This window comes from Engystomops pustulosus, chromosome 4 (genome assembly GCF_040894005.1).
Source record: "Engystomops pustulosus chromosome 4, aEngPut4.maternal, whole genome shotgun sequence".
In the NCBI taxonomy this organism is placed as follows: Eukaryota; Metazoa; Chordata; class Amphibia; order Anura; family Leptodactylidae; genus Engystomops; species Engystomops pustulosus.
Genome location: NC_092414.1, coordinates 194,986,324 through 195,010,906, shown reverse-complemented (window position 1 = coordinate 195,010,906; position 24,583 = coordinate 194,986,324). Strand labels below are relative to the sequence as shown.

Genomic DNA, 24,583 nt, shown 5'->3' with positions numbered 1-24,583 from the left:
AAAGTCATAACATGGAGATGACACTGGCGTCAGATCGGTCACTAGTATGGTAAGCGCATGTGCACAGACATAGTACAGCAATGATACATAACTACAGTTATTCTATATTATAATGATATTATTCAACATCTGCAAAGAGTTTGTATGTTCTCTCCATGTTTATGTGGGTTTCCTCCGGGTCCTCCAGTTTCCTCCCACACTCCAAAACATACTGGTAGGTTGATTAGATTGTGAGCCCCATTGGGGACAGGGACTGATTTGGTAAAGCTCTGTGCAGCGCAGCGTAATCTGTGTGCGCTATATAAATATAGAATAATTATTATTCCACTAGTGAGGACCTCTAGACACGGAGAAGACTATGCGCGTGTTCTGCTGCATGGCGAAGATGGTACCCGGCACTTTACGTTTGAGCCACAGATTGGAATATATTTTGGGAAAGCTTTAACCATATACCCATCACCCAGAGGGGACCTATCACCAAAATTTACCCCATCAAACTACTGCCCCCCTCAGGCAGGGTATGAAATTATTTTAGAATTCCCGCTTTTATGGGAAATCTCGTCCGTTTACCTATAAAACATCTGAGACAAAATAAGACTCTTCAAAGTCATGTGAAAATGAGCAGAGATGAGTCAAGTGTAGAGGCTGTTACTTTTGACGCTCCTATTTTCTGCTCTATAGCACCTAGAATCACGGTTATAGCGTCATTTAAGATATGAATCTCATCTTTCAGGTCACATCAAGCCTAGAAATATAGGCAGTGAGGCAAGACATAGTTAGAAACGTGAGCTGCAGATAAAAATCCAATTCTTGCCTTTTTCTTTAACTGCTTGTATCTCCAATTTCTGACCACAGATCCACAACGCTGATGTGTTCTGAAACATGAGATTCTTATCTTTAATATGACACCATCAGCACGTCTCTATAGAACTGAAGATGGAAGAATCTGAAGTGACAATCCCCATGAAGCCTCTTAACTTGACTCATCTGAGGTAAAACATTACTCTTCTCTGCTCACTATCACATGACGTTGGAGGAGATTTTTCAGCTTTCAATTTGTAAAAATGCTTTCGAAAATGAAATCGGATCTCTGATTGGTTGCGTTTCACAACAGAGATTCCTAGATTATACCTGTTCATTCAGGGTTTCTATGTTAGGGAGAGACACGCGACTTCAGGTTTACATTGTAGCCTGTACTACTAGCGTTACATAGGTGTGCATGGGGGCTGTATGCACAATATATTGCTGGTTCTGAGTCATACGGAGCGAATAAAGCGGTGATCACATGACTAGGACACTACGATGTTGCGACAGGACGGAGCGCTATCGATAAAGCAGATTCTGATCAATGACAGTAATGATGAGGTCTCTATGGAGCGTAAAGATGGCGGCAGAAATGGGTCGGTGGTGTCCACGATGGCGTTACCTCCTCGCGGATGAGAGTGAGCACCGCAGCTCGGTCACTCAGGTACAAGGTGTCCAAGGGATTTTGACTCCCTAAACTGAGCGAGCTGCTGCACTGCAGAGACACAAGACCCGGGGTTCACGTCTTCCCATCTCATCTTCAGGATTTTCCAGGTTTAATCATACAACAAAAATTAATAATTCTCAAGCATTTTCAAGATCTGTGCTTGCTGTCTGTGAACAGCAAGAAATTAACATGACAGAACTTTGTAACATTGTTACATTGTAACAAATTGAAGTTCTAAGTGCAGGTAAAGAGTTCATATGTGAACCACAGCGAAACCTCTGCAAACCATCTGATACGTACAACTCACAGCAAGCAGAAATCTTAAATTTTCTATGTCCGATGTAGGTAAAATGTACCAGTCAGAGTTAATAATGGATTCGACATCACATCACAAAAAGCTCTTCCTGAGAGCATGCGGAGATCTTTCAATTGTTGGCAGTTCTGTCAGTTTGTTACAATGTATCAGCGACAGTTAATGATGTCTTGACTATACCACAACATCCGGTGTATACAACTTACTGACAGCCAACAGAGATCTTGAAAATGGAGATTAATGGAAAATTAATCTAAACTATAACAGAGCTTGTAAGATATCTTGTGGGCATGCTGGGAGTTGTAGTTTAAGGTCGGTGGTAGACATAATTCAATGCAATTACAAAAATTACCAAAAATTTTAAAAATTTCAGTAGCTATGGCAGGCGACTCGAATACCGTATCAGTGAGCTACATGGCGACTGCGGGATAAGCTGCGCCCTCTGACGACCTTGTAGGGATCATCCTGTTTAAATGTGTCCCAGAGAATGCTGAGTCCTCTAATTTGTCCTAATCTGCAGCCATAAGAAGCACATGGTATATATATAATCTGACAGACCGGCTACCCAGACTCCACCAGGACCGCTCCGATTCTCTGTCCTAGAAGAGAGCCTGATCTGATGGGTGTTGTAGTATTATATGACGCTGATCATTATGGCTGTGGAGGCGCAGCTATCCCCTGAGACAAAGACTCTCCCTGTTCTCCTATAGCTGGGTGTCAATAGGGAGGTACCCCCCACGTACGACCTGGCACCCCACACTACACCCTAAGGAGAAAAGGTCAAAAACTTTTACAACTGTTGCCAATGTTGTTCCGCACAACTTTTTGAAGTTTAAATGAAATTTAAAAAGTTGCAGCGATGAGGAGCGTCACCCCAAGACCCCACAACATACATCACCTCCTCCTCCCTTTGGGTGCCCCCCACCATACAACAATATCACTCCTTAAGTTGTCCCCCCCCCCCCCCCCCCCCAACCATACATTAACCCCTCCCATCCTACCTTGGTTGTCCCCACACCATACATTAGCCCCTCCCCCCTTACTATACAATATCACTGCCTTAGTTGCACCCCCTCAACCATACAATACCCCCCCCATACAATACCCCTCCCTCCCCTCTGCATGCCTTTGGTTGCCCCCCCCCCCCCTTGACCTCCCGGTGGGCCGCCTACCATACAATATCACTCCCTTAGTTGCACCCCCTCAACCATACACTAAACCCACTCCCCTTGGATGCCTCCCAACCATACATTACCCCCTCACCCCTTACTATACAATGTCACTCCCTTAGTTGCACTCCCTCAACCATACACTACCCCCCCCCCATACAATACCCCTCCCTCCCCTCTGCATGCCTTTGGTTCACCCCCCCCCCCCTTCACCTTTGGGTGCCCCCCCCCAACCATACATTAACCCCTCCCGCCTTACTATCCAATATCACTCCCTTAGTTGCACCCCCTCAACCATAAACTAACCCCGCCCCCATTGGATGCCCCCTCCACCACACAATACCACTCCTTTAGTTTGCCCCCCTCCCCAACCATACATTAACCCCTCCCTCCTTGGTTGTCCTCACAACATACCACGCCAACTTATAACACTAAGTAATATAATAATAACCAGGAACAAGTTATAATCCACATAGGATACAGAAAGTGTTACAATCCAAGATACACGTCCCATCAGTCCAAAACAGAACCAGTAATCCAGGACTAGCCCACTGAATCCGTGAGGGAAGTATTTTTATTTTTTTAGGGTTAATCCCTCAGCAATCCTGTGACCAAGTGGTAACACACAATAATACAAGGAGCTGCTGCCCCCTACTGTCACATTAGAGAATGACACCACAATATTAATACTGGAAAAGAATATAGAAAGTAGTGGGGAGGGGGGGGGGGGGTTATTTCCCCTTTTATTTCCCTTCCCTTTGGAAAATGGATAGTAACTGGGGGTCCAACAGCAGGGAGCCCCCACTGATTACAAGAAGGTCCTCAGAACCTTGTGTGAATAAAGCCGTAGTACAAAATACAAACACTCTTTTTACTGTATATAGACATATGGGTGTTTGCACTATTCTACCTATTGTGTTCAAAAATCCACCAAATATTTTTATAGTAATTAAGTGCAGCCTATAAAAACACTCCCACTATTATCATATGAGAAGGCAGCTTATAAATGCTTGCACAGACACGCCACCAGGGGGCAGCATACACTGAGTAGTAGATAGAAAGTAAAGGGACCCCCTCTCCATAGATACTCACATGAGGCTGCGGTTCAGACACCTCCAGAGATGATTGCTTGCCCGATCCTGGAAGTAAGCAGCAAGGAGGACATTATACACAAACCAAAGCAGTACCAACAAGGCAACACCACAGCCAACCCTACTGTACATACCTGATGTGGAGTCATTGGGGCACTCAAAAAACTCTGGCTCCTCTTCTTGTTGGCTCTTGACCCCAGTGCCCGCTGGTTTAGGGGCAGGTGCAGACGCCAGCTTCTCCTCGTCTGTGGCATGGCCTTCTCTCTGCCCGATACTGGGAGAGCTTTCTTCTTGCTGTGGGAAAAAGAAAAATGATTCAGTCTACAGATGATTTACAGGGCGATTTTATACTTGGCTTGTATGAAATATACAATGTTCTGGGCTTGTGCAGCAGCCGCCTGGCATTGGGTATTGCTTATGCGTTTACTGGCAGCTTGTAAATCCACATCACAAGAGAAGATTTCAACTTAAAAAGGGTTCTCAAAACTGATCATTATTTGGGGATCATGGAGGGCCTGCTCCAGGGTTCTGTAGGATTAGGGAGTTGGACCGCCTCAATGTAGTTGCCCGGATTTGCTATTGCTTTAAAAGGAAATCTACCATCAATATCCATCATGATAAACCAGGGACATTACTCATAGATCCAGGCACCGGGACTGTGGTAATCTTCTTATATTTGTTATCCATGGCCTCCTTCCTTCCAAAATCAACTTTTATAATTATGCTAATGAAGGAAAGAGGAAAGAAGATCTATGAGTAATTTCCTTTAAATGACACTGGGGCAGATTTACTTACCCGGTCCATTCGCGATCCAGTGGCGCGTTCTCTGCGGTGGATTCGGGTCCGGCCGGGATTCATTAAGGTAGTTCCTCCGACGTCCACCAGGTGGTGCTGCTGCGCTGAAGTTCCCCGAGGGCCGCTGGAATGCACTGAATACACCGGCCTATTCCTAGTGAAGGTAAGTGCAAGTCTCGCGACACTTTATTTTTTTTTAAATGCGGCGTTTTTTCCGAATTCGTCGGGTTTTCGTTCGGCCACGCCCCCCGATTTCCGTCGCATGCATGCCAGCGCCGATGTGCCACAATCCGATTGCGTGCGCCACAATCCCGGGGCAATTCAGGGAAAATCGGCGCAAGTCGGAAATATTCGGGTAACACGTCGGGAAAACGCGAATCGGGCCCTTAGTAAATGACCCCCACTGTCTGCGTTCATCTCAGACGCCTTCAAGTGCAATACCAAGAATGAGCACTGTAAAATAGATGGCACACTGCTTGGTAAGTAGTAAATGCCCCAAAATTGACAGGAAATACCAAGTCTACGACGCTGCGAATCGGATATTGATCACCAATACTGAGATCCCTTTAAGTAAGGTACAACAGGTGACCAGGATTCAATGCTCTTACCGAGAGGTGCACTCACCTGAGTACACACATCCAACACCAAACTTGAGCCTTCATAATTCTGCACTTTACAGCTGTTCCTAAAAATAAAAAAAAAATAAAAAAATAAAAAAATAAAAAAAGTTACTAAAACTTGTGGCCTCGGTCTCGGAGGAGGGTCTAGAGTGAACATTTGGCGATCAGGTTGACCCAACTTTGCCCATGCATGTACTTGTATACATCCTGCCATGCCGGGAGAGAAAAGGATCAGAAAACAATGGAAAAAAACTTGATTTCACCACTAATACAAGATGGTAATGTAATAATATGTATGGTTAAAGGGGCGGTACATACAAAAAGCATCTGTATATTTTAGGGAATTGCTTTTATTTCCAATGAAACCATTTCATGCTGGACCGAGGTGAAGTTCATGCATATCCGGCGATTGACTATAGTCCTAGTTCTTCTCTATAAATAGCCCCAGTCTTTAACCCTCGCTAAACCACTTCCTCATATGTTTAAGCTCAACATACATCTGTTCTTTGCAAGTCCTCGCAGTTGTCAAACAGTAGAAGCCACATGGGAAAGGAGGGAGCAGCACGATAAAGCATGACCTTTCACCATCCGAGTTATTCCGGATGAACAATCCATTAAAGGGAAACAGCTCAATGTCAGGCGGCTGCTAGAAAGTTTAACAAATTCATCCACCGTGACAAGAGGTTATCGAAGCTAAATATGGAAGCACATAATCCACATATCAAGAATGGAGAGAAATCACTGAAGGAAATAAAAGACTTCTAAGAGAATGAGGTCCTAAGAAGAAGAAGGGGGAGAGGCCTTCAAAGAACTGGGATTTACAGAAAGTCAATCAAGATCGGGATTTCCCAGAGAACTTTCACTTTTAGTAGATTAAAGGTTTTTCTGGGGAGAAGTTTAGAGGAGGTGCAGTTGGTTTGTGGAATTCATTATCTGTGGGGAGATGAGGAGTCCATTAGGTAGATGCTTCTTTATTTATGCCTTACTCCACCGCTAAGATAGTCTTCACTGTTAGTCAACTTAATAAGAACTCATGAAAATTGAACTAAAAAAAAAAAAAAAACTACATTTACTAGAATGGATCATACCATGAGTATTTATGAATCACAGTGTTGATCCATAAAACTCCTATGGAGAAGCGGCCTACAGATCTGCCTACATATGAAGGAATGGGCCTACGGTTACTTCAACCGAGGGATGGACCTAAACTCTCTACTGCCTGAGGCGAGCTATAGAACGGCAACCCCTACACCCAGTCCAGAAGTAATATATCAGAAGCGGGTTCTTCTCGCAGTGGGTGTGAGGAGACATAACTTTTAGGCGTCGTGGTCCTGCTTTATAGCAGATGACTGCGCCCCTGATGCTGCCCCCCATCATGCTAAATGTGGTGCTGCCCGAGTCAAGAGGCTCAACTTGTCTCATGGATGGTGCACCCCTGCTTCAACCTAAAGAATTATCCCATTGTCCGGTCCGTGGTTAGGTAATGTGATGGCTTGAGGGCGCAACAGGGAGGTAGATTTAGTTATCCAGTGTAGCCCGTTACCTACAAGAGAGTCTGGTCTGACAAACTGGCTCAACCCACGTAAACTAGAAGCTGATGGGCCCCAGTGCAAAGTCTGTGCCAGGCCCCGACTATAATGTATGGTTTATAGTAATAGTCTTCTCATATGGGAAAGTGACACCATAAGGGCCCCCTAAACCTCTTGGGCCCGGGTGCGATCTCAACCTCTGCACCCTCTCAAGTTACGACCCTGGTCAACCCTACAACTGCTGATCCGAAGTCATGATGTCCATTCAGTTCACAGATTATAGGTTAAGTGTCCAGAAATTCCTGTAAGTGCAACGAGCAAGTTTGATGGATCAACCTTGGTTGTTGGAAATAGACTTCACTAGGAGCCTACAAGACTTAACTAGAGATGAGAGGACATTATGTTCGGTGCCCGGTTCAGCCGCTTGACCGGGCCATATGCCGGATTGGTGGCAGAACATCCAATCCGGCAAATTAACGCTCCCATGGTTTTGATTGGCCAGAAGAACTCCCCACGGCCTACATTAGACCTCGTAACATCATGTTTTTTGCCATAAACATGAGGTTACGAGGTCTAATGTAGGCCGTGGGGAGTTCCTTAGGCCAACTACAACTACGTAAAGCCTGTGGTTACAACTTTCACTCTGGAGGACCCATCCTGTCCTACATTACAAAGATCATCCTGGTGGTAGCACTGCAGAGAAATTAAACGGTTACTAAAAGGCTTCCTCATTGCTTATAGCTAGAGGTCCCAGCAGCAGGACCTGGTGTGGTCAGTGTACCCTAAAAGTACCATAGGCATTACTCATAGATCCAGGCACCAAGACTGTGGTAATCTCCTTATATTTGTTATCCATGGCCTCCTACCTTCTAATATCAACTTTTAAAATTATGCTAATGAGCCTGAGGGGTTCCCTAGCCCCTCTGTGATCTGGCTTTAATGACTGTTACACTGCGTTACCCTTTCCACTGCTCCCTCAGCACGTGAGCAGGGATAGGAGAAGGGGCGAGACAGGCATTAATGGCAGATTACAGCGTGGCTAGGGTAGGCCCTCAGGCTATCCCGTATAAGAACGATGCTCTGGGGGCTTTATCAGAGCCCCTCCATTTTCAGGTTTCACGGTGCATAAGTACACCGTCCTTCCCCAGCACTTCCCCCTTTCCCACTGTGTGTGGAAATTGACATGAGATAACATAAGCCAGAAGGAAGGGGTGCTGAGGGGGAGGAGGAGACAGTGTAACAACCAACGAAGCTGTAGCACAGAGGAGCTCTTCTGGCTCATTAGCTTAAATTTTAATAGTTGATTTTTAGAAGGAAGGAAGCCATGGATAAGAAATATTAGAGGATTACCACAATCACGGTGCCTGGATCTATGAGTAAGTGTCCCTGGGTTATCATGAAGGACTATGATTTCCTTTAAGATCTTCTACTGAGAAGTAATGTACCAGCAGAGACCTTCCTAAAGATTTATTTAACCCTGAACTGAAAACTTTCAGTAAAGTCAGGTCCCTGTTTCTAGTTCCCACACATACTCAGGATCAGGATGGTCATAGTCCTCTGAAATCCTATAGGAGAAGGGGGGGGGGCTTTGATGTGGGATCAATATACACAACACCGAGCTGGAATGTCTGGTATTTTAATCACATGAGCTTCTCATGGGGGAATCCGAAATGTCACAGGCAACAAGGACAAGTCTCCGGGCTACATGTACTCTGTAGGTGAAAAGTGTTTTGCAACATTCACAATATTCTAAAAATGTAAAATATTTCGTGAATTCTACATTTCACAACACAAACAGTCCCCAGACCTGTATGAGGAAAGCCACCTGCTTCCGAGACCTCATTCTGCGCATTTTTCACCTAAAATACTGCACACTAGGCCCGCGGTACTGCCATTGGTCACACAGTTATGGCCCAATGGATATATTCTTAGAAAGCCCGTTTATATAACAGCACATTTTGGGGGGGGGGATTTGTTGTGCTCCCTTTGGGATTTGGCACAGCTGCTGTAGGTCACGACCCTAAAGTGCACATAACCTGGAAGGTGTACTATATACTATACTAGATAAATATATAGCCATCAGTTACCTTCTGCAGTCTCTCAGAAGCACGTGGCTTGGATATTGAGAAGAATATAGGACATCTTGGTTTTGGAATGTCCCCATTCTTGTAACCCCCGAAATCGGTTGTCGGAAGAGAGTCAGAAGGATCATTGAAGGTGTATAACTCAGGACCCAAGGTAGGTGACCACTTAGGGTGCCACCCTTTTCGCCCACCCAGGACGGCACCGCCCAGACCCTCAATAGTAATCAGTAAGTCTTTACGTACCCTTTATGAAGGGCCACCTACATCCAGGGGGCCACCTACACCTACATACTGGCAGCATTTTGTAAAATTTCCCCCTGTTTTTTTGGTACGATTTTATGGGGGGGCAATTTTGTTTGTCTGCCTAGGGCACCAATTCTAATAACGCTACTGTGCTTCCGATATTTTAACCTTCAAGTATGTGTTGTATCATCACTCCACAATGTCAGGGTACGTTTTATATAACATTTTAAAAACCTTGACATAAGACTTGAGGATCCCTCAGAAGAAAAGGTCCTGCCTTTTGCCATCCGCATGTTAATCAGGCTAAGGAGTGCCCCAGCCTGGCCGGCATGCTAATGTCTAGCTCCGCTGTGCTGCCGCTTGCCAGTAGTTAGAGTTGTGGTGGTTTATGGGATTGGCACAGGAAGCTGCTTGGCATGCAGAAACTATACTGAGCGGCTTCCTTATCCCGCAAAAGTAAGGCGTCCAAGGATTCTCCGTCTATGTAAGGTCCTCACAGAGAAAGGCGACAACCTTTTAACCCTCAACTTTGGCTTCCTGTGGATACCAGGCCTAGTAAAAGCAAGATGGGTCCTCCATAAACTTCAGCAAAAGGGAAGACATTTTGGATTAGAAGGTCGAGACTATTTGTGGAGTAGACCACAGGATTGTGCACATTCTTGGTGGTCACACTGCACTTGAGTGAAGAACATACGTGAGATTTCGATAAATTTTTCTTTATCCCAGTCTGGATTTAAAGAAATATACTGCATTATATGGAAGGCAATAAGAGTTTCTTTGTATTTCCATGACGTAACGTAATAGTACGTCAGTGTGCGGCAAGGGGGTTTGGAGAGGGCACACAGGCAGAGTCCTTTCCATACATACAGGATGTTTGCTGCATATTGCAGCAAACACCCACCTGTAACACTCAACATCAGTGCTGACACCAATCCCAGGTGTTGATTATTTACATGCAGCCAGCAGTATATAAAAGCCAGTGGCACATGGGCACCACCATCTTGGCTGTGATCACCACTCCCTGTGATATCATGGGGGAGCCACAATTTGTCACTATGACAGCTCAAACAGACACATTATAAAAGATCATGTATCACACTCGCTAACTGCTTGAAATGTCAACTCTCCCTTTACTAATTCATCCTATGTACTATCCTATCTGTTATCTGGCAAACAGCAGATATATACCAAGCTCCAGGCTTCTCTGCAGTCTTTTTCACCTAGGACCCTGTAAATAAGATGGCGGCTGATGGCTGGTTCAAGCAGCAACATCGTTGTTTAGTAAATTATTTATTAAATTATTTTATATTGTTCCCTTATAAAGAATGGCTGGACCATTATACAACCTCTTGTGTCACCCCCTCATCCTCATAGTCTGTAAGCTCTGGTGAGCAGGGCCCTCACTCCTAGTGTTCCATATGACTGTTTGTTCTTTGTAATGTAATATAGTTGTAGATGTCCCCTATGATTTGTAAAGCGCTACGGAATTTGATGGCGCTATATAAATAAAGATTATTATTATTATTATTATTATTATGTGCAAAAACGTCATTTCCTGCTATTCTGTACTATGGCAGTATCGATCAGACACCCTAGGGTTAAAGTAATTTATAGGGTCTAGTAAAAAAAAAAAAATTTTAGAGTTCAAATAACCCTCTTACCCTAGAACGGATATAAAAATAAATAAATCATAAACGTTTTAGCCATCTCCACATCCCACAAATCCTTTGGCGGTGAAACCTGTAACAGCCCCTCCTGCTCTATAATAGGCTGCATGCAGATAGGACCTTATATACAATCTGCTCAGCTCCTCCTGCTCTATAACATGCTGCCTGCAGATAGGACACTATGTACAATCTGCTCAGCTCCTCCTGCTCTATAATAGGCTGCCTGCATATAGGACACTATGTACAGTCTGCTCAGCTCCTCCTGCTCTATAACATGCAGCCTGCATATAGGACACTATGTACAATCTGCTCAGCTCCTCCTGCTCTATAACATGCTGCCTGCAGATAGGACACTATATACAATCTGCTCAGCTCCTCCTGCTCTATAACATGCTGCCTGCAGATAGGACACTGTGTACAATCTGCTCAGCTCCTCCTGCTCTATAACATGCTGCCTGCAGACAGGACACTGTATACAATCTGCTCAGCTCCTCCTGCTCTATAATAGGCTGCCTGCAGATAGGACACTATGTACAGTCTGATCAGCTCTTCCTGCTCTATAACATGCAGCCTGCATATAGGACACTATATACAATCTGCTCAGCTCCTCCTGCTCTATAACCTGCTGCCTGTAGACAGGACACCATGTACAGTACACTCAGCTCCCCCTGCTCTATAAAAGGCTTCCTGCAGACAGGACACCATCAGTCCCAATATTTCACCATGTGACTCCTCGCTGTATCTCCTTCTGCTACTCCATACAACCTCTATCCGCAATATTACCTTCTCCTGCGTCAGTGATGAGATCTGTTCCGGTCCATGTCTAGATGGAACATGCTAACATCATACTACAATCTCATGACGAGGCACATGTCATACTTACAACAGAAAACAGAGAAATTTCACTTGCTCAGAAGTCCTGAGGCAAATTAGGAAAGAAAAGAGAGGAGAGTTGAGCCGGCACAGACAGAAGCCTGACGTGGTTACCCCCGGGGCCATGATGTGACTAGAGGGGGTGATAGCGGATGTAGCGATGGCGGACACAGGGGAACATCCACCCATACAGGCAGCACTCATCCATGCTGAGCCACTGTGCACAGGCCTATAACCTGCGCCAGGATCTTACAGGGAACCTGTATACATGGAGAGGACACCCTAACACTACTGCCATTATCTTATAGAGAAGGGAAAAGTTATGATGAGTATTCTGGCACAAAACATAACATTTAGGTCAGTTTCTCCTGCTCTATAACATGCTGCCTGCCAATAGGACACTTATACAATATAGTCAGCTCATCCTGCTCTACAACATACTCCCTGCAGATAGGACAGTATATATTCATCTTGTCTCCTCCTGCTCTAGAACATGTTGCCCTCCGATAGGACACTAGGTACAATCTGCTAAGCTGCTCCTGTTCTATAACATGCTACCTGCAGATAAATGGCACCAGGTACAGTCTGCTCAGCTGATCCTACTCTATAACATGCTGCCGGCAGATAAATAGATGCATATAAAGACTGCTCAGGTCCTGCCTGGAGATAGGACCCAGTATACAACAGACACTGCTCCTCCCGCTGTATAATATGCTGCCTGCAGATAGGCTTCATAACCAAAGTGACACGCGGAAGTTGGAATTGACACGCTGCAGACTTCCGGAGCGCTGGGCATGTGCAGTACCTCCGGCTTCATTGCTGGGCGCAATGACTGTGTGCACTTGCGCAGAGCTCCAGAAGCCGGCAGCGTGCCTATTCCAACTTGGCCGCGTGCAGGTAGGAGGGATTGCAGAGGCTACGGGGGCGTGGTGTAGCCTTTGCTCCCCATCCTTGGAGAGGCTACTCGACACCCCAGTAGCCTCTCCTAAAAAATTTGCAAATTAGTAAGATAAACTGTAGATTAGGTTACAAAGCGTTATATAGAGTTAGGGAAGGATAGTTTAGGGTTTAGGATATTACTGGGAACCCAACGTCAGATCTACCTTATAAGGTAGTTCCCTGATGGTTGGTTTCCGTAAATATTGCTTATTGCAATTTTTGTTAGAAACAAACACTCAACCTTCAAAATGTCTGAGGCGCCTCGATGGATAGAGTAGAAGCAGGAAAAAGAGGTCTAACAAAGGAAGAATAAAATGATGTCCCATAAGGAATGAAGGAGTAATAAAGCCACATGGTGTTATAGAGAGGTTATATGAAGTAACAGGAGGGAAGAAAAGGAATCTGCATGAGGAACCCATGAAGAATACAAGATCTAATCCAACATAACATTTTAGGAATTCCTAAAATGGCTAAATAGCACCACAGCTTGTCACAGGTTGCATGAGGTACTGCAGCTTAGCTTTATTGGGCATATAGGGCTCCAATTCCGAAACAATTCCGAAACAAAGCCATGTTTTTTCCAAACCTATGAAACCTCTATTTTATGAAAGGTTAAGTAACCACCCTTAACATATAACACTGGGTTATCCATTTCCTGAAACAGTCAGCTGAAAACCCTAAAAAGGCACTGCACCAATAAATACAAGACTAGAGAGAAGAGATGTCACTCAAAAACATAGAAAACACTGATCATGTAGTCTTCAACATTGCATTCTAGTTCAATCACATTCGGAAGAGCTACATACGTGATCAGACGTGACCTTCCCAACTTTGGAGATGATCGGGCGCTTCCAGTTCCTTTCCTTGGTTTAGGGTCTTGGGAAAGATCTGTTTCAGAACCGGACAGTGTCTTGCATGGTTTATGATGATCCATAACATCATCCTCAAGGTCCATATTAAATCCAGTCGGTGGCTTAGTGACAGTAGGTGAGGAAGGTAAGGCCGATTTTCCACCAAATGGGTTGAAGTTGGGGTCATCCCATTGACTGTGGTCAAAATTATAGGAAGATTTAGAAAGAGGGACATCCTCTGTTTGGTTGGTTGTTGCCTTCTGAACTTTGTCTTTGGGAATCTTTGATGGAAGCTTAGTGACAGATTTCCGGACCTTCTGTGGTGGATCCTTATTGACATTTTCTGATGACTCCATTGATGGGTTTTGGTTGACATCTCTCTCAGAAGAATCAAATGCTACGCCATTCTCTGTCTGTAGGCCGTTATTATTATTGGAGTGGTCCTCGTGGTCTTCATCCATCTTACTTTGGCGAGTATTGCCATCATCTGATGGAAAAAGACATTTAACCACAGACGGATCTTCTGATGGATCTAGTATAGTCTCAGATTCTTGGAGCGTAGTACTGGATGCTTTGGTGGTTGCGCCATCATAGCAGATACCGGGTGCACTTTTGACGTTGTCCACCTTCACATCAAGGTCCAATTCAGAGGTTCCATTACTTGATATATTGTTGTTTTCACCAAGTGACAATTCAGAGAAGAGCTTGGTGACCTCTTTCTTGTTTTCTGTCAAACCTACAAATTGGGAGGGGGGGGGGGAGGAAAAGAAAAATAATGAATCAAATTTAAAAAAAAAAAAATACCATATTCCTGTTCCCTCAAATGTTATTAAAAAAAATCCTTGAACACAGCACAACTCAGAGGCTCCCATTCTTAAAGGAGACACTGGGAAATTCTAAGATACAAGATCGTGGATCACCCCAAGCTCCTCTTGCAAGAAACATCTTGCAATGGGTCAGAAGAAGGTGCAACACTGGTGTAATAATGAATTCATAATTCGGATCTAGTGATCCTTTAGTGGATTTTCAGTAGGGAATTAAAACGGATGTAATTTAACGCACAAGGTGGCAATAAGAACAAAGCACTTATCTGGCATGGTCCTTTTTAGTGAAGACCAACCCTTGGACCGACAATTAGTGCTCATGGGATCCCTATTCCTCCAGGAGGCAAAGGTTCGGTCTCACTGATCCTCCCTTACGAGATATTTATTATACGTCTAGACTTCAAAAGAGCGAAACAAAGACAGGATATTCAAGAGAAACAGTCTCCATATGGTCTCAAGAAAGTCCAAACCACCAGTTTTCCAAAAATAAAAATCGGAATACATCCAGGTATTCGGTCTTGTGCCAAGAGACCAGATGTCTGGCAAACCGAAAGAGATACATGACCTCAGGTATCCACACTTTATCTCATGCTGAAACATATGAAAAATCTAATCGTCCTAAAAAAGTACATAAAAGGGATAAAAAAAAAAATTAAAAAAAATAGGGGTTTGCGTTAAACTGTATGTTTTCTATGGAGCTCTTCCTCCCAGATCCGTCATATATTAAAATATCTCTTCTCCTTCCAAGCACACAACAAAAGCGCCCTGTCAGCATGACTCCGGGGGAGAATTAGTCTGTAATTATATTACAAATACAATACTTTCATGTAAAGCCAAAAATTGGGATTATTGTATGTACAAACAATAATTACTGCAATTAAGTATGAAAGACGGGTTAAAATACCTTTAATCCTGAAGTCTGAGCGAGGACCAAGTATTTACCCATTGCAAACGCAGACCCACAGTCCCAACCAATGCATGAGGGCCAAATATGAGTGCTAGCAGTGCGCCCGCTATAGCTATGACCTTTTAATTTATATCTTTTGCGGAAGATGACGACAACTTGGACTTCATATTAGTTCCGACCTCTTTATTTTCAGTAAATAGGTGGAAGCCATGCTCAGTTTTATTGCATCTGTGTGGCCACCCAAAACCACCAATGTTGGCACAACCGGCCAACCATCTCATGTGAGATGTCCAAACCTCCTAACCCGGTTAATGCTGCCCTCCCCATTAGATACCCTGCACATTCAGTCTTCAGGGACAGACCACAGTGCACGTGTCATCATCAGTCCGTAAAATGACAATGGTCTATGTTTATATACTTTATGTAGGAAAGATACAATGGCTTCTCAGAAACCCCAGTGATGGGCGGTGTGGAAAGTTGTGGTTGGGACTAACGACTTTGCCTTCCGCGGTGAGGATTTCCCCTGGTCCCTCCCATGTTTCTTTCTTCAAGACACTACCTACATTGTTCTAACTTCCTTTATGAAACGGTCTCCCGCCCACAACATTCAATGCAACACACACACACACAAGTGCGAGTTATCATTTCCCATGAAAATGTAATTGTTCTAATTTGTACTTCCAAGCAAAAGTGGTGCTTTTCAAAGTAAATTAGGAATGTATTTTGGATCTATTAGCCACAGTCATAAATTAATATAAAGCATGTAGCTGGAGGACTCAGCATATGGATTTAAGCAAAAGATGTGTAATGCCCAACTTCCCCTGCGGAGGTGCTGCAGATAATTTGAATACTGGTTAAAATTCAATTGAAGACAACCAGTGATTGTTTGTTATGCACAGCAAGGACTTTCTCATGAGGCCGGCTACTGTCCCCGACTCTAGATCAGTATGGGGGTCACAGAGTATTGGGCATCTTGTATTATCAGTCCTGTCCAGATATTACACTCATCTGACTAATAAAGGGTTAAACAGTCAGATGCCTGGTGAAGCGGCCATAGAAAAATGCCAGGAATCCCTCCAGTAGAGAATGTTCCTGACATTTATATCTAGTGCCGACTGGTATGTAGTCTGAGGACACACCGAATATTCAATGTAAACAGGATAGAAATAGGCTGCGACCATAGAGGAACCTACAGGGATTAATCAGAAGAGGGTAATAGGAGGATATAGAGATGGAGGGCGATACAGTAATAGTAGGATACAGGAGAGGATATATATGGAGTAATAGGGGGAGATATAGGGAGAGGATATATGGAGTAATAGGAGGAGATATAGGAGAGGATATATGGAGTAATAGGAGGAGGTATAGGGAGGATATATGGAGTAATATGAGGAGATATAGGGAGGATATATGGAGTAATAGGAGGAGGTATAGGGAGGATATATGGAGTAATAGGAGGCGATATAGGGAAGGATATATGGAGTAATAGGAGGAGATATAGGGAGAGGATATATGGAGTAATAGGAGGTGATATAGGGAGAGGATATATGGAGTAATAGGAGGTGATATAGGGAGAGGATATATGGAGTAATAGGAGGAGGTATAGGGAGGATATATGGAGTAATATGAGGAGATATAGGGAGGATATATGGAGTAATAGGAGGAGGTATAGGGAGAGGATATATGGAGTAATAGGAGGAGGTATAGGGAGAGGATATATGGAGTAATAGGAGGAGATATAGGGAAGGATATATGGAGTAATAGGAGGAGGTATAGGGAGGATATATGGAGTAATAGGAGGCGATATAGGGAAGGATATATGGAGTAATAGGAGGAGATATAGGGAGAGGATATATGGAGTAATAGGAGGTGATATAGGGAGAGGATATATGGAGTAATAGGAGGTGATATAGGGAGAGGATATATGGAGTAATAGGAGGAGGTATAGGGAGGATATATGGAGTAATATGAGGAGATATAGGGAGGATATATGGAGTAATAGGAGGAGGTATAGGGAGAGGATATATGGAGTAATAGGAGGAGGTATAGGGAGAGGATATATGGAGTAATAGGAGGAGATATAGGGAGAGGATATATGGAGTAATAGGGGGAGATATAGGGAGAGGATATATGGAGTAATAGGGGGAGATATAGGGAGGATATATGGAGTAATAGGGGGAGATATAGGGAGGATATATGGAGTAATAGGGGGAGATATAGGAGAGGATATATGGAGTAATAGGAGGAGGTATAGGGAGGATATATGGAGTAATATGAGGAGATATAGGGAGGATATATGGAGTAATATGAGGAGGTATAGGGAGGATATATGGGGTAATAGGAGGTGATATAGGAGAGGATATATGGAGTAATAGGAGGAGATATAGGAGGATATATGGAGTAATAGGATGAGATATAGGGAGAGGATATATGGAGTAATAGGATGAGATATAGGGAGAGGATATATGGAGTAATAGGATGAGATATAGGGAGAGGATATATGGAGTAATAGGAGGAGATATAGGGAGAGGATATATGGAGTAATAGGAGGAGATACAGGAGTGGATATTTATGGAGTAATAGGAGGAGGTATAGGGAGAGGATATATGGAGTAATAGGAGGAGATATAGGGAGATGATATATGGAGTAATATGAGGAGATATAGGGAGGATATATGGAGTAATAGGAGGAGATATAGGGAGGATATATGAGTAATAGGAGGAGATATAGGGAGGATATATGAGTAATAGGAGGAGATATAGGGAGGATATATGAGTAATAGGAGGAGATATAGGGAGGATATATGAGTAATAGGATGAGATATAGGGAGAGGATATATGAGTAATAGGATGAGATATAGGGAGAGGATATATGAGTAATAGGATGAGATATAGGGAGAGGATATATGGAGTAATAGGAGGAGATATAGGGAAGGATATATGGAGTAATAGGAGGCGATATAGGGAAGGATATATGGAGTAATAGGAGGCGATATAGGGAAGGATATATGGAGTAATAGGAGGCGATATAGGGAAGGATATATGGAGTAATAGGAGGCGATATAGGGAAGGATATATGGAGTAATAGGAGGAGATATAGGGAGAGGATATATGGAGTAATAGGAGGAGATATAGGGAGGATATATGAGTAATAGGAGGAGATATAGGGAGGATATATGAGTAATAGGATGAGATATAGGGAGAGGATATATGAGTAATAGGATGAGATATAGGGAGAGGATATATGGAGTAATAGGAGGAGATATAGGGAAGGATATATGGAGTAATAGGAGGAGATATAGGGAAGGATATATGGAGTAATAGGAGGCGATATAGGGAAGGATATATGGAGTAATAGGAGGCGATATAGGGAAGGATATATGGAGTAATAGGAGGAGATATAGGGAGAGGATATATGGAGTAATAGGAGGAGATATAGGGAGAGGATATATGGAGTAATAGGAGGAGGTATAGGGAGGATATATGAGTAATAGGAGGAGATATAGGGAGGATATATGGAGTAATAGGGGGAGATATAGGGAGAGGATATATGGAGTAATAAGAGGAGATATAGGGAGAGGATATATGGAGTAATATGAGGAGATATAGGGAGGATATATGGAGTAATAGGAGGTGATATAGGAGAGGATATATGGAGTAATAGGAGGAGATATAGGGAGAGGATATATGGAGTAATAGGAGGAGATATAGGGAGAGGATATATGGAGTAATAGGAGGAGATATGGAGTAATAGGAGGAGATATAGGGAGGATATATGGAGTAATAGGAGGAGATATAGGGAGGATATATGGAGTAATAGGAGGAGATATAGGGAGGATATATGGAGTAATAGGAGGAGATATAGGGAGGATATATGGAGTAATAGGAGGAGATATAGGGAGGATATATGGAGTAATAGGAGGAGATATAGGGAGGATATATGGAGTAATAGGAGGAGATATAGGGAGGATATATGAGTAATAGGAGGAGATATAGGGAGGATATATGCGTAATAGGAGGAGATATAGGGAGGATATATGGAGTAATAGGAGGAGATATAGGGAGAGGATATATGGAGTAATAGGAGGAGGTATAGGGAGGATATATGGAGTAATAGGAGGAGATATAGGGAGGATATATGGAGTAATAGGAGGAGATATAGGGAGGATATATGGAGTAATAGGAGGAGATATAGGGAGGATATATGGAGTAATAGGAGGAGGTATAGGGAGGATATATGAGTAATAGGAGGAGATATAGGGAGGATATATGGAGTAATAGGAGGAGATATAGGGAGAGGATATATGGAGTAATAGGAGGAGATATAGGGAGAGGATATATGGAGTAATAGGAGGAGATATAGGGAGGATATATGGAGTAATAGGAGGAGATATAGGGAGGATATATGGAGTAATAGGAGGAGATATAGGGAGGATATATGGAGTAATAGGAGGAGATATAGGGAGGATATATGGAGTAATAGGAGGAGGTATAGGGAGGATATATGAGTAATAGGAGGAGATATAGGGAGGATATATGGAGTAATAGGAGGAGATATAGGGAGAGGATATATGGAGTAATAGGAGGAGATATAGGGAGAGGATATATGGAGTAATAGGAGGAGATATAGGGAGGATATATGGAGTAATAGGAGGAGATATAGGGAGGATATATGTGTAATAGGAGGAGATATAGGGAGGATATATGGAGTAATAGGAGGAGATATAGGGAGGATATATGGAGTAATAGGAGGAGATATAGGGAGGATATATGTGTAATAGGAGGAGATATAGGGAGGATATATGGAGTAATAGGAGGAGATAAAAGGAAGGATATATGGAGTAATAGGAGGAGATATAGGGAGGATATATGGAGTAATAGGAGGAGATATAGGGAGGATATATGGAGTAATAGGAGGAGATATAGGGAAGATATATGGAGTAATAGGAGGAGATATAGGGAGGATATATGGAGTAATAGGAGGAGGTATAGGAAGGATATATGGAGTAATAGGAGGAGATATAGGGAGAGGATATATGGAGTAATAGGAGGAGATATAGGGAGGATATATGGAGTAATAGGAGGAGATATAGGGAGGATATATGGAGTAATAGGGGAGATATAGGGAGGATATATGGAGTAATAGGAGGAGATATAGGGAGGATATATGGAGTAATAGGAGGAGATATAGGGAGAGGATATATGGAGTAATAGGAGGAGATATAGGGAGAGGATATATGGAGTAATATGAGGAGATATAGGGAGGATATATGGAGTAATAGGGGGAGATATAGGGAGGATATATGGAGTAATAGGAGAGGATATAGGGAGGATATATGGAGTAATAGGAGGAGATATAGGGAGGATATATGGAGTAATAGGAGGAGATATAGGGAGAGGATATATGGAGTAATAGGAGGAGATATAGGGAGGATATATGGAGTAATAGGAGGGGATATAGGGAGGATATATGGAGTAATAGGAGGGGATATAGTGAGGATATATGAGTAATAGGAGGAGATATAGGGAGGATATATGGAGTAATAGGAGGAGATATAGGGAGAGGATATATGGAGTAATAGGAGGAGATATAGGGAGAGGATACATGGAGTAATAGGGAGGATGTAAGGAGATATGACACATATGTTATATGTAATATCTGGAGTTATAAGGCCATTATATACTGTGTATAAGGACACTCTTTGTTCTGGTTTGCAGTCCTTATGCAGAATAGATTTGGTTTCCTCGGATCCTGTGAGTCATCCCCCACATTCTGTGCATCTGAATCATAAACCAAGGAAAACAAGCTGTCAGGAAGCGTGAAAGCTTTTATATTCTGTAGCGGATCAGTCACACGATACGAGGAATGGAGCATGAAAATGTATAATCACATCACGAGGGGTACAGCGCGGGCGGGTATGTGGGCGATGCTCTGCACCATTATACTCAGGGCCCTTTAGAATAGAGTAGGGGCTTCCAGGATTCCTCTTCTACAATGGGGAGCACCTGCATGTGGCGCCCACTTCACTTCCAGTGGAGAAGTTCCCATTTTGTAGTGTTTTTTCCACTAGAAAACCTTCTACAAAAAAAAAAAAAACCCCTGTGTGAACACCCCCTAAGCGTAATGGGTGGACCCCGGGACTTGCATATTGATTTGTCACCCATACGGCCGGTTACCTCGCGTTTGCTCTTTAACAGGTGATGGGATTGGAGTTTCGGCTTCAGGCGTGTCAAAGTTTCCCTCCGAATCGGAGCTGCGGAAGATAGAAAACCAGTTCTGTTAGATTTTTGGCATTGTTCCTCGAGAGATAAACATCTTTTGTCTAATAAGTCGTTCATGTCGTGTCCCCAAAAAGTGGCTAAGAATTCAAGGCCAAGTGTAAAAGTATCAAGGTGTGAATGAGGTCTGTCAGTCATTCTCCTGTCAAGTGGTTAGAAAAGACATCCACCTTATTCCTATACCTGGGAAAGTTGGGTGCTGAGTGAGCAATAAAGCTCCATTCACATTAGTGCAATATATTCCCATTGATTTGCTCCATTATTGGGGCAGGGCAATAAAGAAAGCCGAGGCGCATCACATCCCATTAAAAGTGACAGAGCTGCATTACCAGTCACAGCCACTATACAGTGTGCGGCAGTATGCTTAGTGAGAAGTTCCCAGACCACCCCTTTATTTAACCCACTGAAGGGAACTAGGACTAGTTATTCTTATCACCGCTGCATCTATTGTAGCTGGTATTATGGATTACCGCCCTCCAATGGTAGCTGATATTATTGATTATCCCCCCTCTATTGTAGCTGATATTATTATCCCCCCTCTATTGTAGCTGATATTATTGATTATCGCCCCCCTATTGTAGCTGGTATTATTGATTACCCCCCCCTCTATTGTAGCCGGTATTATTGATTACCCCCCCCCTCTATTGTAGCCGGTATTATTGATTACCCCCCCCCCTCTATTGTACCCGGTATTATTGATTATCCCCCCCTCTATTGTAGCCGGTATTATTGATTATCCCCGCTCTATTGTAGCTGATATTATTTATTACCGCCCCCTATTGTAGCTGGTATTATCGATTATCGCCCCCCTATTGTAGCTGGTATTATTATCCCCCCTCTATTATAGCTGATATTATTGATTACCGCCCCCTATTGTAGCTGGTATTATTATCCCCCCTCTATTATAGCTGATATTATTGATTACCGCCCCCTATTGTAGCTGGTATTATTATCCCCCCTCTATTATAGCTGATATTATTGATTACCGCCCCCTATTGTAGCTGGTATTATTATCCCCCCTCTATTATAGCTGATATTATTGATTACCGCCCCCTATTGTAGCTGGTATTATCGATTATCGCCCCCCTATTGCGGCCAGTATTTGAGAGCTCATTATCCAGCTTTCATAACAACCTAGATAGCACCTCTGCAAAGTAATACAGAAGTTGATAGATAACTATGGGGCTGATAAGTCACGGCGGCCATATTGCCTGAGACAATATTATATTATAAGCGTTACGTTTTTCTGCCCTCCGGCGTCCGCAGTGTAACTGGCAGATACCCGATAACCATCTGCTCCGTGCACTGAGCGCCGTGCCAAGGGCAGCACATAACACAATGCACAGCACTGAGGATACCCCGAGGGGGGGGGATTAGTAGGATACGTGACCCCGGCAATGGCTTCTCAGCTCTGCCACTGCAGCTGTTGTGTGACCTGACCCCGCACTGGTGTCAGCAGGTGACTGCACAACCCCTGACCCCGCACACCCCCGGGGAGAGGGATATGGAAGCACAAGTGTCACCGCTCTCCATTACCATCATGAAAATATACCTTGTGCTTCCCTTTCTACCACTATCAGGATCTCTGCTTGCTGTCAGTGAACATTTTCCTCAGACTCATCCAGATCTAGTCGTGTCCACACGTTTGTCACAATGTATCAAGTCTACAGAATCCTCTGTGAATCAAACAGCTTGAACATTGGACTGACACATTGTAACAAACAATCAAAACGGAGATCGGTCCCCCATGCTCGGCATCCCCCGTAGATAAGGGCGATCATCAAACCTACATGGCGACTCTTACACGAATTATGCATAGGAGATTGCTTTAAACAACAGCGCCACACCTGACGATGGTTAAAGCAGGTACTGCAGCTCCGAAGTATAGAGCTGAATGGAGGTTAGCTGCAATACCATGCACTGCCCAAAGTCAGGGATGGAGCTGTTTTTGGATGAAAGCAACCATGTTTTTGAATCCCTGGACAACCCCTTTAAGGCCTCATGGATATGCAGCAGTATAGGGTGCAGTTTCTTCTCCACGTCTTTGAACAATCCGTACAAATATTTGTGGTCAGCTCTCCTTCTCTATACATTTTGCCAAAAAAAAGAACAACTCTTGGCCCGAAAAAAAAAAACCTATGGAAGGAACGCGGACCACAAATATAACAGCGGAAACTAACCCTACGTGTGTATATATGTCTACTGCTCCCTCCTGATAGGGTCAGCAGCAAAATCTATACCCCCATGCTATGTCCCCCTGCTGCCAGCCACAAAATGTGCAGATCATGTGACAGACAATACAACTGAAGGGAACCGCCCACTGGACACTTCACACCTCCCCCCTTCCCCAGACTCTTTATAAAACTGTATATTCTCTGCAGCAATTCAGAGTCAAATGTAGTTAACTCAGCTATTGCCACTTCATATTACACATGGTCAGGGCAGACTGACACTGATGACGGGTTCCCTTTAACCTTTTTGCTGCTGTTAGCGGTTAGTGCCATTTCCTTCCCTTTTTCTTCAGTGCGTCTCAGCCTTTTTACAAATTGACTCTCTACACAGCAGTGATGGTAACAGGGGCTTTACATAAAGACGGTTGTCCCTATAGCAAAGATCTTTATAGTTTCCCCTTCCCAGGACATCAGAATCTGTTATTTGTTTCCACCTCTGTAATATCAGCATCCATATGTGGAATATTATAACCCTGCTGGGATCACACAGTGTTAAATGCATCACAGCTGGAACAGCGCCACACCTGTCCGCAGGTTATACGTGGTATTGCAGCTCAACCATATTTACTATAATAAAACTAAGATGTAATACCAGCCACAATTCAGGCACATGTGAGGCGCTGTTGAGCAATGATTACTCAAGACAATACGGTTGCAGATTTTAATAAATGGCAAGTGTTCAGTCGTCAGGGGGCACA

General features: G+C 43.5%; 1 protein-coding gene across 4 annotated transcripts in view; it reads right to left on the bottom strand.

The window, feature by feature from the left end:
* The window catches only part of TACC1 (transforming acidic coiled-coil containing protein 1), a 48,232-nt gene that overhangs the window by 6,065 nt on the left and 17,584 nt on the right, over positions 1-24,583 (bottom strand). For 2 of the 4 annotated variants that reach the window (XM_072149239.1, XM_072149237.1), the window contains exons 2-8: positions 21,553-21,629; positions 13,601-14,381; positions 11,866-11,901; positions 5,464-5,524; positions 4,179-4,338; positions 4,046-4,092; positions 1,427-1,519 (exon numbers count right to left, since the gene is read on the bottom strand). In XM_072149239.1, coding sequence (XP_072005340.1) covers positions 1,427-1,519; positions 4,046-4,092; positions 4,179-4,338; positions 5,464-5,524; positions 11,866-11,901; positions 13,601-14,381; positions 21,553-21,629 — 1,255 coding nt within the window. The remainder of the gene's footprint in view (positions 1-1,426; positions 1,520-4,045; positions 4,093-4,178; positions 4,339-5,463; positions 5,525-11,865; positions 11,902-13,600; positions 14,382-21,552; positions 21,630-24,583) is intronic. The other 2 variants (XM_072149240.1, XM_072149238.1) reach the window with 2 other exon arrangements.